The 17,178-nt window shown below is 38.3% G+C and overlaps 1 protein-coding gene across 3 annotated transcripts in view; it reads left to right on the top strand.

Moving 5' to 3' along the window:
* CTNNA1 (catenin alpha 1) overlaps nt 1-17,178 on the top strand; it is a 173,827-nt gene that overhangs the window by 130,491 nt on the left and 26,158 nt on the right. For all 3 annotated transcript variants that reach the window (XM_077768729.1, XM_077768727.1, XM_077768728.1), the window contains exon 10: nt 13,095-13,187. In XM_077768729.1, coding sequence (XP_077624855.1) covers nt 13,095-13,187 — 93 coding nt within the window. The remainder of the gene's footprint in view (nt 1-13,094; nt 13,188-17,178) is intronic.

Raw genomic sequence — 17,178 nt, forward strand, 5'->3', positions numbered from 1 at the left:
GTTTTGTTAACTGTAGGTAACTTAGTGGAGTGGAGTGATTTTTAATCACATTATTTAATCAGCTAAAAATTTTAGGCTCTCGTAATACACAATCTGTATAAGATGAAAGTCTTTTATTATTACTTATAACATCCATCCCAAACTACCATTTTGGCCAGTTTACATTAATTCTGTACATTGTGAAATGTAGATAGTCCCTATCCTAGAAACTTAACATCTCCCCTTAATGTTAATGCAAAAAAAAATAATTACGTACCTGAACTCAAAAGACCCTATAGAAGGGAGTATGTAGAAGGGAGTATGTCTAGAAGTGGGAGAAATTTCATGGCTTACATCCTAGGCTGCATCCTGGCAAATTACTTAACCTTTCTAAATTCCCATTTCTTTTCTATAAAATGAGGATACTAATGATAATTCTCTCAGGACTATTTTGAGGTCTAAGTCTAAAAGAGATGATATATGTCAAGTGCTTAATTCTTTGCCTGAGACATGGACTCAGTCCATCACCTTGTTTTAAAATGGAAGAAAAATGCTTTAATTAGATATGGCTGAATAGTAGAAATCTTGTAATTTGTTGTTTTGTAAGGTGAGAAGAAAAAAGAGAGGTGAATTGCTATTTAATTTCCAGGTAAATTGGGCTTGGTGCTACCTTTTAATATGTGAAATTATATTATTCAACATATTCATTATTATTTTATTTTTAAAAATTGACATATAGTAAACACATACTGAAGTTATTTGATTTTGTAACCTTACTCTAAAACATCTAATATTTGGAGAAGATATTCCATAGACCATTTGGTAATTTGGTTATTACGTAAGAGCAGAAAATGGGCCTTTTATGTAAAATGTGTTTCTTGTACATTTGGATTTATAGTGACATTAGGCCAGGTTAATGCCGTTAAAATGTTCCAAGGAAAACATCAGTAATAGCATTAAATGCATTGCTAATTTTACATCTAGTTTTCTTTGACCATTAAATGTTATTTTGACCTGAATTAATTATGTACAGAATACATAGGTCAGTCTTCTATTCAGGTTAATGATTCTCTCATTTGGAGTTGAGAGCAGAAGAGTATCATTTAATGTCTCCATTAACCATAATCTTTTTCACAAGAGTCACATGATAGCATGAGGTGTACCTCCAAATATACAAAGATTATCCTTAGGAAGCCAGCTTCCTATAAGTAGCCTACATGTTAGAAAATGTGCCTTGTAAGGTAGAAAGCAAGGACACTGCCAGCCCAGGGGGTGAGGTAACAGGTACCAGTAGAGCACATGGGAGAGGGCTTCGTGTGGTCCCCGAACCTTAAGGGGAACCTTTGTCATTACTGTGGCTAGAGGACTCTATTTGGGCCTGCAGTGTCCTCCTCATCCAAAACAGCTGATACTTGGTGAGCACCTCCTGTGCACCAGGTATATGCAAATACAATGTATTTTCCTTAACACCTTTCTCAGGTAAGGAAATTGAGGCTTAGAGAGGTTAGGTAACTTGCCTAAGGTTCTCCAGCAGTGAGTGTGCCTTTTGAGCTTGCAGGCTTCATGAACAGTGAGAAGCATTTGGTGGACCTGATGGCCATGGAGACCTTGCTTCAGGAGCTTTGTCCATGCTTCTATTTTATATTTAATTCTGAACCTCACTAACCAAGGGCCCCTTAGAGGTTAGAGTTTGGTGTTTCCTATCACAATTCAGTTCTGACCCCCTTTTCACCTCTCTCCTCTCTGTGCCCTCTACCCCCACCACCCTGCATACTTACTATATATGTATTAAATGACACAGACTTTTTATTGCTTGAGGCACAACTAAAGGCTTTGTAGTACCACTCTGCAGTTAAATTACATTTATGGTAATAGAGATACTAGGATATATAATTGCATATGTGCTTGAAAAGGAAATGAGTTTTTAAAGTGTAGAAGCCTCTAATTCTTGACTCAAGGCAGAACTTTATTCTTCAGAGACACAGCTTCTCTTCCCTACATAACTTTTGTGACTCTCGTATTACTTTGAACACTGAACTAGTGAGGGACTTGTTTTAAACAAAGGTAGGATACTTCATTGTGATTGTTTTGTTACTTCTTTTCATTCATGATCCCTCTTAAATTGGAGTAAATGTCAGCTGACTTTGGTTTTTATGGTCATTTGCAGTTTTTCAGTTTTTCCTGGGGGTTTAGGAGAAGAGTTTGTGGGATAGTTGAGTAAGCTAGTGGTGTTAGGCCACTAGCAGAAAAGGAGGGGCTCAGATTCTGCAACCATTGAGAATGCTGCCAGATATGTTGTTGGTCTTTCTAAAATACCGCATTAAAATTTTGAGCTAACCATCTGCAGTTAGCACAAGCTCCACAGCTAAAGGGCATGATCCCCAACAAGATTATCATCACTAATGACCCAAGAGACTATAAATTCAGGAGTTTCCACAATCCCCCTCACAAGACTGCCCTCACTTCAAATGCCAGCCGCAAGTTTGGAGGGTCCCCAGGCTACCCATACTCTGACCAACTGGCTGCAAATTTAGGGGCTTCCCATGGCCCATTTCAGGTGTGATAATGTGCCAGAACAACTCTTAGAACTCCGTAGAATGGTGTACTTAGCATAACTTATCTAGAGGCCCACCAGGAGTTACTTCATTAGCATAAACCATCAGGGCCAGTGATGAATAACAGAGACATTCCTATCATGATTGAAATCTCACAGATATGGAAGAAGTTTCCTCCCAGGAAACCAGGACAAAGACATTCTTTATTATAGGACACTTCCCCATCTTGAAGGAATGTAGAATGCCTGATTTTCAGATAGATTGCTTTACAGCCGTGAAACTACATGGAAGAGGGAAGACAGTGCTGGTGTTTCCTGTAGCTTTACATGTGGCCATTTACCGAGTGACTTACCATTTCTCTTACCTGGTTCTTCTTACATTGTTCTTCTTTTCCTTGGAGGTTCTCCCCCTTGGGAGCTAGGTGTTTTCTTCTCATAGCATCATAGATTCTCATTGTGGTACGTAAAACCCCTTCTCTGTAATATCCATGTATTGTCACTTCTCTTGGACTGCTTCTGTAGTGGGAAACTCCCTCCCTCTGGAGGCATCACATTGCAATGGTGAGTTCTCTGGTTGTTAGCAACAGGGAGCCACACTCTGCTTCTCTGGAACTAATTCTGTCCATCTTTTAACTGGTGTACACATGTGAATTGAGAGGAACCATAAGTGTAAATACACACTTGATTTCGAAGATACGGTATGGGAATAAAAATGTACAAAACTCAGTAGCTTTTTATATTGAATGTAGTATCTTGGGATTAAAAACAGCAAATTATTTTTGCTAATTTCACCTTTTTTTATGTGGCTACTGAAAAAAAAATTAAATTCCTAGAATCTTTCATCTTGCCGCTAGAAATCATTCTCTTGACTGAACAGTTCTTAGTATATAGTTGGGCCGTTTAGCCCATCTAGAATTCATTTATTTTTATCTTGCTCTCTAAATTACCCAGCTAAACCGTGTCTATACTATTCCTTATATCCTTTTTGGTAACTCTCATGATTACCGCATTAACATTTGGATAACCATAGGAAGTATAGTTTATATTCTGGCAGCTTCTTTATGGATTTCAGCTGCCTTTCAGTTTCACACAGATTTCTTTTTTCTTCACAGTAATTCCTTTTTTTCTTCTTATTTTTTTCACCATAATTTTCCCATGAGTTCTTGAGTAGTGCCATGTATCAGATAGCTGCTCTGTGGGGTTAGATGCACTCTTCTCATGTCTGATCCCTAAACTGGGTAGTCTGATTTATTGGGTGTTAAAAAATGTGCTCTTAAGCATTGAAGTGAAGCCAAACATGTCACCACCCTATGTCCTCTGCACTGCCTGGGCCCCCTGCCTGGAAGGTTCTGTTCTCTTATCCTCTCATCCCACAGGCTTTTGCTCCGATATTACCGCTGCAGAGAGGCTTTCCTGGATCCCTCATCCCCTCCATTCCACCTTCCACCATTTTTAAAAAACCCTATCACCTGTTTTATAGCCACCATAACATTTTTCACTATCTAAAATTATTGGGATTGTTTTGTTTTCTTATTTTTTTGTTTCCCACCCCATACTCCAATAGAATGTAAATTCTTTGAGAACGTGGTCTTAGAACAGTGCCTGGAACAAGTAGGTGCTCAGTAACCACCAAATTAATAAGTGTTTTAATTCTGAGGTATAAACATTAATGTCACTGAGGTGCTCAACCTTCAGATCCCTGGACTACCATCCCCAGGATTCTCACTCACTGGTCTCAGAACTGCACTTTGAGAAATGTAGAGCTCTGTGTTAAGAGTGAACACCATTGTTACTAAACTTGATTTTTTTCCCTTATTCTGTATAATGTGTACATGAGGGGATGAAATGTAAAATCTTTTGGGATGTGAAGATGAAGAGGAAAATTTGGAAACTTTTTTTAAAGATGAGGCAATGTTGATTTGAGCAATATTTTTGTTTGTTAGTACCAGGCTTTCAAAAACCCATAGCAGATTTTCTATAGTTGTGAGAGAAAAGAAATTACCATGGAGTCTTATAACAAATATTTGCAGTGTTCCTGATATGTCCCAGTCACTCTTCCGGGCACTAGTGAGAGCGAATGAAACAAAAATGTCTACCCCCAAGAAGGTTAAGCTCTACTAGAGAGAAGGAGGCAATCACAACACATTTATATAGTATGTATATTTTGTACAGTGTGGTATAAATGGCACTGAGATGATATGTGAAAAAAGTTATCCGTTTTATCAGCATTTTAAATGGAAGCAGAGCTAAAACTGTTATTTAAGTAGCATTTTAATACATGACCAAAATAAAATTGGAGCAGATGTGTTGGCACTTGCTAACTTGGTTTTTGGAAGTCTTATTTATTGCTTTAATAGAAATACTTTCTTGCCAGACCAAGTAAAATGTATAAAAGGGTTATGCTTTAATTTGGGGTGTCATGTAAAGTTGCTTCAAAATATTAATAGTTTCTGAGTAGTATTAGAGATAACACCCACTTAGAGATGGAAACCTTTTATGGTACCTTCCTTGTATATCACATTATGGAAATACAGAATGAATTTCAAGACTAAAAACCACATACTGACACGTTTTTAGAACACAAGCAAATTCCTCCAGTCCCTCTGTGTGCACAGTTAGTGTCAGGAAGACTGTGTGGGGCTGGCTGCTGATTCGATCCTTAGTAAATGACTTTTGTGATTTTATTTGAAAAGGCAAATAACAGTATTTGCCATGAAGTTGTTCTCATTTTCTTGGGTTCTGGATAGGACCTCTGCGTGTCTCATACCATGTTTGTCAGTGGAATCCATTCCCACATCATATTGAAGCCCATTTTCTTGTGTGAAGAGTACATAGAGGTTGTGTGTCCCCAAGGCCTGTGGCTAAGGGAGCAAGAGCTGAGGGTCATTACTAATGAGCGGCGTGGCACTTCTTTTCACCATTTTCTTTGGTTCTGGGGTATAGTACTGAGGCCTTTTGTTTCATCTTTTTATGAAAGATCATGGTTGTGCTTCAGGGTAACTATAACACCTTTTAATACTTGATGCTCCCATATCAAGTTAATGATTTTTTTTTATGTTGCTCTTCGTTTTTAAGCATATTGAGGTAAAATATTTATTTTGTCAGAAATATGCAACACCAGTGTGTCCTTTTTAATGGCTTCATTCTTAGCCTATCTCCTTTGGCTGTGAACAGCTTAATAGCTAAAGAGCAGTCAGTTTTTCCATTTAAATTTTGCTTTCTTCTGAGTCCTTTTTCAATTTCACAAACTGAGAGCGAAATAGGAAAAGTGGCATTCATGAAATCTTGCCTCTAAAAACTATTTATCATTTAGTATTCCTTTCCCCTCAGCCCCATACATTGCATTAAAATGGGCCTCTTAATATTATGAACTTGCTACAATAAGATAATATCTCATTCATTGCTTTGTATATTAAGAATCAGAAAGTAAATGTAACTGGTATGCCTTACTTTTTTTTGAGAGAGAACATGATCGGGGCAGGGGCAGAGAGAGAGGGAGAGAGAGAATCCCAAGCAGGTTCCCAGCTGATGCCGGGCTCCAACTCATAAACCATGAGATCATGACCTGAGCAGAAACCAAGCATCGGATGCTCAACCACCTGAGCCACCCAGGCACCCCTAATTTCCCATTATCCAGGACTTCATACAGGATGACTTTATGGCTTAAAATATGATTTTTACTGCAAATTGAATGGTTTGCATTATAACTTATTCTGTGGCTTGGCGGTAATGCACAGTAAAGTGGCCTTGAAGAAGTCTCTGTAAGGAGCATTTGAATTGAACACTGACCTTTTATGATCCACCTGTGACATCTTCAGTATTTTCTCAGTGCCTCTGTATAATACCATAGGCTGAAATTCTTGCAAATAGCAAATTAAATGAACCTTCCATTTTGTAGGACTGTAGTGAGTTTAAAGCAGTCAGTATTAATTGGGGGGAATGCTGACCTTGGATTCCAAAATAATTTACTAAGCTAATTGAGCTTTGTCTGCACATTTTCAAAGGTCTATAAGTTCAAATGCTTGAGTCTGTGACAAACAAAAGGGTCTCGTGTATACTATTTTAACACATGATACCCATACAAGTGTTGTTGGTTGAATATAACTACCTACTCAGATTTTGGGGTGGTCTTGTGAAGGCAGTAGGTGAACCTTGTTCTCAAGGAACATCAAGATTCTTTTCTTTTGGAGCATTGGTAGGAGTGACCAGAGAAGCCCTGCCCAGTCTTGACCTGCTCCAGAAGAGTGTAGGCCCTCCTGTTTCCTAGAGCTGATCAACTGATGTTTAGATGGGCACACTTCCTAGGTGTACTGAGATTATTCAGGTAGTTAGATAGAAATAGGGAACTTTACTTCCAGTGGTCTGTATGATACCAAGTAAATAGAAATGATTTATCATCTGGGTGGTGATTTACAATGAAAGCCTTTTAAAAATATCAAATATCCAAGCCATTTAAAATAATTTATGATGTTTTAATAAAGTCACAATTTCTAATCCTGTTACTAGAGATGCTTATATTTGTATCCCGCCTCCTCCTAAAATTAGTTTTGATATGGGCTATTTTGAGTAAAGACAGACATGATAAAATAAGGTAGATGTAGGAAATCAGGAACTAGGAAAAGAATAATAGGCAATTTTGAATTATAATTGCCATGACTGAGTTTGGATTTGGCACTGAATTTCCTGGTAGCAAGAAGGAAAGGATGAAACACAGTTGTGTAGTTCTTGTCTTTAGAATCCAGGGAGGATGCCCTCCCACCCCCCACCCCCCATGAGAAATAAAGCCTATCCTGAAAAAGTGAAAAGAATCGTTACATGGGGTTTTTATGTATTTATATTTAAGGGCCAGTGAATGATTAAATATATAGGGTTTCTCAACATTTTAATACAACTTAGTGACAGATACCACATTATTATTATTTTTTTTTTGTGATTTGTCTCTTAAAAGACAAGATCATATCATTCTTTAGGTGCAGCCAGCTGTGATCTGGTGAGGGGCCTACATGGCATGTGGTCTTCACCCTCCCAGTGACATTATTGGGGAGGACAGAGAGCTGTGAGTCAGGTGCTTCTTCTGATCATCCAATATAGTTTTATCCTTTCTTTTTAAAAACAGTGTACAACCTTTGTTTATGTTTTAAATGTATTTTATAAGGAGTATATGTTTACTTATTGTTACTCACTTTAGCAAGATTTTTTTCCTGTTAGAGAGTTTTGTACATATACATTCATTATTGTTCTGACATGTGGATTCATTTTTACTGTTGCATTTTGTTCTCTTTCTCCTTAACCCTCTGCTTCCATCCCTCCTCTGTTTTTAACGGTCTTTACTCCTTTGCCGTGATTGAGTCCTCTTGCCTCCTATTTTTCCCCCTCTTGTTTGGAAGTAGTAAGCTCTGCTTTATTACTAGTAACTCTGGATATTTGAGCATGCATGTTTAGCTGAGTGATTGAGGGTTAATCAGTATCTTTTCCTCCTTCTGAAACAATGTAAGAATCTTAGAATGTTTTGACTTCAATCATTATACAATTTAAATATTACTGTTGTCCAGTACTTCGGTTCTTGTAAGTTTTAGCCCCATGAGTTAGGCACTATTTATATTGCTGTATTCATTTTTTCAACTTGGCTTAAATTGTACCTGATAGATTATTTTCATTGCTTTCCATTTATTCTTTCATGTTGTTAAGCCTTCTGTCTGGAATTACCTCTTCTTCCTGAAGCATTTTTGTTACAGACTCTTTTAGTAGGGGGAGGGAAGATCTGCCTGGAGTAAATGCTCTTGGGTTGTTTTGGTCTTTATTGTGCCCCAAATCTTAGAAAAACAGTTCTGTTGAATATTTAGTCCTAGGATTATCTTCTCTCCCTCCCCCAGTGATTTGAAGGTACTGTTTCCTTATCTCTGGCGTCCATCATTGCTGTTAAGAAGTCAGCAGTCAATCTTACTGAGCTTACTTTGTGGATAATTTGTATTTACTTTCTGGCTGTTTTTAAAATCTTGTCCGTTGTTGTAAAGCTTCACTGTAGTATGTCTGGATATGGATTTCTCTTTATTCCCCTGTTTAGACTTTGTCTTCCCAAATCTGAAATTTGTATTTCATCCACTCTGAAAAATTTTCAGTCATTATGTCTTTCACTATTGCCACTCCCCCATTCCTTGTCTTTCCCCATCTGAATCCCTCATGGTTGAATAGTAGACCCTTTCAGTGTAATTGCATGTCTCTTAATTTCCTGCATTGTCTCCATATCATGCAAATTTCTTGGTTTTTCTGAATAAGTTCTTCAGTTTGATTTTACAGTTTAGTACGTCTCTTTTAACAGCATTTAATCTATATTTTAAATTTCTAGAAGTTGTAGAAGTTACTAATTTTCTTTTAAAGTTCTACTTTGATCCTTCTTAAATATGCCTAGTCATTTTTGAGTGTATTTTATCTTTGTATACTTTTATTTCTGTTAACATAATATACATATTTTTAATACGCTGATTTTGATCATTTGAGTATCTGCAGTCATTATGAATCTGATCAGACAATTGTTTTGCTTACTCTTGCCCAAGATAGTTTATTTCCTTGTGTACTTCCTGCATTTTTTTATTGTAAATTTACATTTGTGGCATTTTGTATTCGAGAATTCTTTGAGGCCTGGATTTGGATTATCTTTCATCAGAGAAAATTTCCATTTATATTTGCTTCTTCCAGTTGCTTAGGGATACCACTAACACATGAGCAGGTCAGAGACATTTGCCTTGTGAGAGCCAAGTGTTATTTGTCCATTAAAAACCCAAATTCTGATCACAGAATGGAAAATACCCATTTCTCTATTCTCCACCCCCGTGTAAGCACTGTTTTCAGTGGTTGCTTTTACAAAACTCCTTGAATTTCTGCTTTCTTATATCTAGCCTCTGATAATTTTCCTCAGTTAATACCTGACTGGCCCTGCATCAAAAAACAAAAAAGAGTTTTGAAGTATAAATTGCAGAGTATAAAATTCACCCTCACCCTTTTTAGTCTACAACTCAGTGATTTTTACTAAATATATGAAAGTATGCAGCCATTACCACAATCCAGTTTGGAATTTTCCTATCCATGCATGCTTTATTTTTTGGTAAGGTACTTTTGTTATTCCTAATACGGTAGCCAGCACCCTTTCCTGGAAATTGGAAGATGAAGGCCTATCCTCTCTTCCGTCATCATTTTCCTTGTGGATTTCGGAGTCACTGGTATAAATTTCTTGAGAGATTCTGAAATGTATATCATGTGCAGTTGGAATTCTCACTTGATGCCTGTCAAGTTTGCAAAGTTGATTTATTATTATTTTGGTCTTGTTGAGAGTTCATACTCAACCATCTTAAAGAGGAAAACTTAGATGGTAGCATGATCTGAAGCACAGGGGCAAGTAATGCAGGTTTTGAGTTTCAACCTCTTGAGCTTTATGGTTATGGTTGCGGACTTGAGCTCCCTTTTCCAAAGTTCTTTTTACTTGTTTCCCCCTAACAATGGGCATATTATATCAGCTTATTAATTTATTACCAAGAACAAAAATCTTCGCTTCGTAAGGGGCAGTGGAGTCCCTCAGCCAAATATGAATGAGAAGCAGTTACTGAGCACAGTGGGAAGAAACTTGTGTTGACCTTACACAGATTTAACCTTCATTTAAAATCATCAACACATGTATAATAGAGGAGAAATTGTCATAGTGGGTTTTTTCCCCCAGTACAGAACTTCATAAATTTTATCTAAGAAAAGAAAATCTAGTGTAAAGGCAGAGTTTTCCTAAATGTCTGAAAAGTTGTCTTTTTTGTAATGTGCAGATGTCATATTTGTTGATATGACACACAGCCTGTCTGTGTCCATTTCTTTTTTTCCTCCACAGCACAGATTGTTACTGTGCTACTCCTAAAACCAACAAAAATCCAGGGCTCTTTTTTTTTTAAAGGTTTTCTTAAATGTTCTGCTTTTCTACAAGGTTCATACATCCACAGCATGGGGACAGGTAGTATAAGAGGGCTTCATGATTTCAAAGCTAGTGGTCATAGGTCATAGTGTTAGTCTTAGGTCACCTCTTGAATTAGCAGAAATCAAAGACACTTAAATTGTCAGTACACAAATTCCTGTGATAGCAGAAATATAATCATTTATTCCCAGAGCAAATCTAGAGACCACTGCGCAGTGTTCTGCCAGGTTTTCTGGAAGTTTCCTCCATGTATTTTTAATTTAAACTTCAGTCGCTTCTTCAGTCTCCGTATGAACTGCTCTCCCAAATTTCCAGAGCCCCAGAAGGAGACATTTAGGAAACCCCTCCTCTCACCCTCCCCATTCCCTGTCATCAAGCATGGCAGTAGTATATGAGGTTAGCCTCTCAGAGAGCTACGGTTGAAATGTTGCATTTGCACATTTGTCATTGTTAGAAGTGAGTAGCCCTGTCCCTGGAGGGTGAATAGAAGCTCATTCATCTGGAGAAGACTGTCAGTGACAGGCTCCCGCTCCCTCCTCCCGGGCCAGGCAGGGTGGCCTCCTCAAACAGGCAGTGTACTCTTGTGGAACATTACTGCCTCAGCAGTATATCAGAAACCATTTTAAATAACATTTTAAAATAAAGAACAAGTCTTCCATAGCCTTTATTTTGTTAGGAATTGTATCAGGAAACAGGAAAGATGGCTTACAGAAGTCAGCCGTTTCAGCCTTAGCCACACACACTCTCATGTATCTGATCTGTAATAGATAATAGTTTACATATCCTTTGCTTCTTAAGTATTTTTTGGGTCTTACGGATTTATAAAATTGGGAGAGGGTAATTTGAATAAAATGGTTCTAGTAGTGGCTTGAGAGTAAGGATATAAACAGAGTAACAAAAAGAGAAAAAAAGAAACAGAGTAACAGACCTTCCTGAATTTTAACACTTGGCTCCACAGGGGTGCTGGGTATTAGTATGCTCACCTCCCCAGGAATCTTTGGTAGTTTCAAGTTGCTAATTTAGTGGTGAACCCCACATTTTATATTTATTTTTCAAAATGCTTTCTTAAGGAAATGTAACAATGGGAGTTACAGATTCATGAACATATCTGAATTAACCTATTTCCTGCACTATAGCATCATTGAGGGATAATGTTTTTTAAATGTTTTTTGTTTTCCAAATAGAGTTTTAATCATATTTTGCAGTAATTTTTAAACAAAAAATCTACAGTCAGCTGTATTATCATGAAGACTAGTGGCCCTTTGTTCAGGTCCAGTTGATACTAGAAAGTGGTATTATAATCTTTAGGTGGAAATTAAATGTTACTTCTTTATATGATTTTGAAGGCCCCTAAACATTAAAGATCTGACTTAATTTTTTATTTCCTTACATTTTATGTTTAAATTGCATGGTAGTTCTTTTGTTTCTCCTTGTGATTAGGCATTGCAGGGTTCTGATAGTTAGCGATCTTACAGAAAGCTGATAATCCCTAACCATAGTACTGCAAACAACAGCCATAATAGTACGTAATTTTTCTTTTGCCTTTATGTACTTAAGTTGGGTGGAGGAGTGAAAATCAAAGGTTATCACCGTTGCCCTTGTTTACTCTGGCATTTAAATTCCTGGAAAGTGCCTTTGATATTAAACTGCCTACGCCTCTGTCATTCATAACTCAATTTGCAACTGGGGGAAAGATATGTTTTAGTACCGTGTATTCATTTGGTCCTTGGTATTAACAGTGGAATTGGCAAACCTGCTTATTTAGAAACATGGATGAGTGATCACAGCCCTCACAGTCACTACAGACCAAGGTTCTCAGCACAACCAGGGCTTCAGCCGAGGAAGTCTGGCAAAATGTGGAAAGATGGTTTCTGGGTGCCAGAGCAGTGTCATTAAGATACTTTGGATGGGAAGGAAAGGACTTTAGTTCAGATAAAAGCAGGACTAGAAAGGAGTCCAGCTTTCAGTGCTTTTGAGAACCCAGTTGAAGGATAGTTTTCTCTTAACTGTGGGACATCATCCCTGTTTCTTTTTTCATTTCTGATTAAGATGGCCTTGGATATATCTTGATGTTGTCTTAGTACTTTTTTTTATTTGAAAAATAGCTTTCTGTTTAAATCTCTTGGCTTAGTAAGCATCCATTCACCTGTCAAATGAGAATAGCATCTTAGAATTTCTATTTCTTTTCTTCGAGAACAGCTACATGGTATATTTTTACTTGAGGATACCAACTATTCTTTCCGAACGCCTTGATTCCTTAGCTTTTCTCATGTTGTTGTCCACACCATGAGAACTTCTTTCTGAAGCTACTGTTTAGGCAGGTAAAGAGCGCATTGTAAAGCCTGTGAGTTACATGCCCTGCAGTCTGATTCTGCCACAAGTTTACAGTGTGATGTGTGTTACAAGTCTCCATCATCTCCTTAGCACAGAGATTAAAAAAAAAAAATTGTCCTCTTAAGTAGGTCATTAATTTGTGAGCAATAAAATACCATTGGTGCTCTTGGCATATGTTCTGTAAAAGGTCAGCGGTGGGAGGGGTTATACATTTGCTTTCCTTAGAGATTGGAAGAAAAATCTTCAAAGATCTTTTTATGGTGTTCCTTCTTCTAGGTTGCCAACTTGGCCTGTTCCATCTCAAACAATGAAGAAGGTGTCAAGCTTGTTCGAATGTCAGCAAGCCAGCTAGAAGCTCTCTGTCCTCAGGTAAAGTATGACCAGAAATGATTATGGTACCACTAGATTGGAGTTTGGTTACAGTGGAGATCAGGTTTATTTATTTATTTTTTTAATTTTATTTCTAGGATATTACATAGAAGTTGTGGGGACAAAACGCTGATACAGAGTTCACATAGCTTGTAGAAATTTATGTTTAATTTCGAGTGACATTTTCTTAGGGCATCACTTTACTATCCCCGTGCCCTTCCTTAGAAATGCAGTGTCTTAAATATCATATGTTTGCACGTATAGGAGGATTAGGAGGAACTTGACGGAGGAACAAGGGGGAGAAGAAGGGCGGAAATGGTGGGGGAAAGGGAGAGAAGCAAACCATGAGAGACTCTTGAATGCTGACAAAAACTGAGGACTGATGGATGTGGGGGGAGGGGGGGATGGGCATGGAGGAGGACACTTGTGGGGCTGAGCACTGAGTGTTATGTGGAAACTAATTTGACAAGAAACTATTAAAAAAAAAATACCTCTATCAAAAAAAAATAAATAAATAAAGCTCTGAGCTATGAAACAGGTAAAAAAAAAAAAAAAGAAATGCAGTGTCTTTCATTCCTGGCAAATGGAAGGTGGGTAGTGACCTCACTATTCAGTCTTCACCCTCAGAGGTCCATCTATATATGACAGTCCTGGAATTAGGGTAGTTATCTCATAAGCCTGAAGGAGTAACAGCTACGCACCTATGCTTCTCCCTGATGCCTGGGGTTTGGATCTTTGTGATGGAGGGAACAAGATCAGGAGCCAGAACCATTACTCTATAATGTCCTGAAGTGGCATTCTGATACATCTGTTAGCAATGTAATCCAGCCAGCTACTGAATTTAAAGCTTGAGAACTTTTCTCCATTTATGATGGCATATTGGAAGACTAGTGATTATGCTGGGTTAAGCATCTGGGACTCTCAAAAGACTCTGAAACACAGAAGAAGAGTTGCTTTGTTAAATGCCCAATGTGTTGCCTGCCTGTGGGGCCCCCTGCTTGCTCCTTGACGGTCACAGGTATTTTTAAGCCATATAAGTACTGTTTTCCATGGTAGAGGCTGCCCTTCTGATTTCCCAGGTAGAGTCTGCTCTTGGGCCTACTCTGAGGATTTACATTTACTTTCTCTAAATGTCCTGCCAGATGGCAGTGGCCGCAGATAAAGGGAAATAAAGCAGAAGAATTGGAGTAACAGAAGAGAGGTCACAGGAGTGAAATTTCTATGTTGTGTCTGCAGCCAACTTTAAAATATATTGAGAACAATACTTTGGCTCTTTTGTATAAATAATTCCTGACCTTCAAGATAGGCAACCAAAAAGTAAAGCCTGATTATTAATCTGGGATCTTAACTGGTACACAGGTTAGTTAGGGCATTTGTTCTCATTATCACTCATCTGTATTTTACTTGCCAGTGAGAGTTGGTTTGTCTAAACACTAGTATGAGAGGCCATTTGTGAGTCCACATTATGTGATAGACATCTTTCCAGCTTTCATCCAGTCATGAAATCTGGTAGGAGTTGGTAGCTGTAAAGATAATAAGCACAGTGGATTGAATCACTTGTAGAAAGTTCACGGATGACCAAATTGTAAGAAGTAAATTTAGAGTAGATTTCTAAAGATGGGGCATTCTGTCCCCAAGTTTGTCATTTTACCCTATCAGCACTTTGTTAATGTCTTTGGTTCTCCGTTTGGTTTTGAAATGCTTGAAAAGCGACAATGCTTTCACATATCGGCTGAAACAGATGGTAACATACGCTGATCACACCTACCAAGAGTATTTATATAAATGATCTTAAGCCTAGGAGAAAAATCACATGGAGAGTCTAGTAGATCCTAATGAAATGATGTTGTGCATAAATCATGTGTGGCTGGGCCATGTTGCACCGGTTTGAATTTGCCCTCAGAGAACATTGTTTCTCTCTTGGGTATTTTGATTTCTCCTAGTATAATAGACCCTCAGGAGGAGTGGGTTTAGACAGCACCCAGACCACACTTAGTATTGGTGTGTATCCTGGATAAAAGGCGTTTTCCTGGATAAAAGGGGGCTTCTTGTCCCCCAGACCCTTGCCTAGGCTCATTTCTGCGCATGGTCACAAGCAGGCTCAGTTATGGCAAATACAGCAGGCATTTGCAGCCATGGCAGTGACAAACTTGAGTACTATGTTCCGTTTCTACATGAGGCAGCTGCAGTTCCACTCCAGCCCAGTATTGCCAGTTCATTATTTTTAAAGAGAAGTCAGCAGTTCAGGTTTTTTTTTGGTCAAGTCTCAATTTTAAACAATAGGTTACTAATCAAAAGTTTCTGAAATTCTATGAGGAGGGTAGACCAAACTCCTCTGGGACTGCATCTGGCTTACCCTGGTCCATGCATTGCATTCTCAAAGGGCCTCTTCTTCAAACTGACTGGTAGCAGTCCCTCTAAGGAAGAGGGGTTTTAGTGGAGAGATCTCTCTCCTTACTCTTCAACCTTATATGGGCAGTGACCTCCACCACCGGGGCCCTGAACCTGAGGTGTTCCCTTCCACAGACATTAACAGACTAGGCTGGTTAGTTCCCCAGGACTTTAGGATGGGGTTTAATATGCTGTAGCCTATAGACAGTTATTAGAGTGCATCTTTATTGTGAGGCTGCTGGCCATATCTTACCAATAGAATGATGTACATGTTCGATTTTTCCAGGCTGTTTTTTGTGCCTCACACCCACACTCTTGCATGTTGGAAGCCAGGGGCCCTTGTCCTGGAGATGCTCTCCTTGTGTAACTTGACTGTGGCACCACCTACGGTTTGGAGTTGGCTCATAGACCTTATTGTTCCTTCTGAAGGGGAAAAATGATGGAACCTCCAGCTTTCCCCCCATTTTTCATTTCACTCAATAGCAAATTAACTGTGGAAATTAGAACCGTTGTGAAGTACTCACTTTTTAGCAGTTAAGTGACTTTAACTTCAAATATTTGAGATTAATTAAAGTTGAGGAGGAAATAACCTGAAAGTGGCTTTGTTTTGTTGCTTGGGGGAAAAGAAGCACCCACATTTTTCTTGTGATTTGCTATTGCAAGAAAGGAAGTAGGTCAGCTGTCTCTGCCTGCATTGCCTGCCACTCTGGCTATACCATCTCACTCTGTTCATCTGGAGGAGGACCTGCTTCCATTTGAGCAGAGAGCCCTAGTCTCATATGCTTTTATAAGGAAAAAGCCCAGCTGTTTTGGGGATAGGTCTGAATTTGTACCCCACATATCCCAGACATGTCTTCTTTGTGAATGTGTCCAAGTCTTACTCCATGATAGTTGCTTAAAATATTTCACTTTTTTTAGTTCATTTGGTGCTGGCCAGAGGAAAAAGAAAAAGAAGGTGGTTTCTGACAGTTGAGTCTTTAAAATTATAGGAGGGCATTTTGGAGATGATCGCACTTAATATTTTATTTTTCTTAGTTCATTTGTGAGAATGAGCATTGTACATTTAGGTTAATACAGATCTGGCACTTTAATAATTCATATAGCCTGGTTTAATGCATGGCCTTTCTTGGAAATCTACACAAGGGTGAATTAAGTATTTGAAGCCACAGCTTATCTGCATTTCTCTCTCTTTTTTTTTTTTTTTGGTACTTCTCACTANAACTTATGAAATTGCCTGTTCTTTCTTGTGCCTTCTTAGATTTATCTTCCATATTGCTTCTTTTCCCTTTGTGCTTTTGGGAACACTGATCTTTTCCATGGTTGACAGGCTTAACAAGCATCAAATAAACACAAACCCAGACAGGCCTGGCCTATAGGTGGTGAGAAAATATGTAGCTCTTAATGGAGCATCCAAGGCATACAGGCCAGGGTACCCTGTGACCTGAGCTCTCACTCATCTATTATTTCACAATCATAGGACCATGTAACTTTAACCACGTCACTTGTCCACTTCTGATATTCTCTAATCTTTTCTTTCAAAGCAATTTCACAGAAGAGCTCAAAGGAGATGCTTCTAACCAAAAGTTTCAGTACCTTGGTG

This window comes from Crocuta crocuta, unplaced genomic scaffold (genome assembly GCF_008692635.1).
Source record: "Crocuta crocuta isolate KB4526 unplaced genomic scaffold, BGI_CrCroc_1.0 scaffold64, whole genome shotgun sequence".
Taxonomy (NCBI): Eukaryota; Metazoa; Chordata; class Mammalia; order Carnivora; family Hyaenidae; genus Crocuta; species Crocuta crocuta.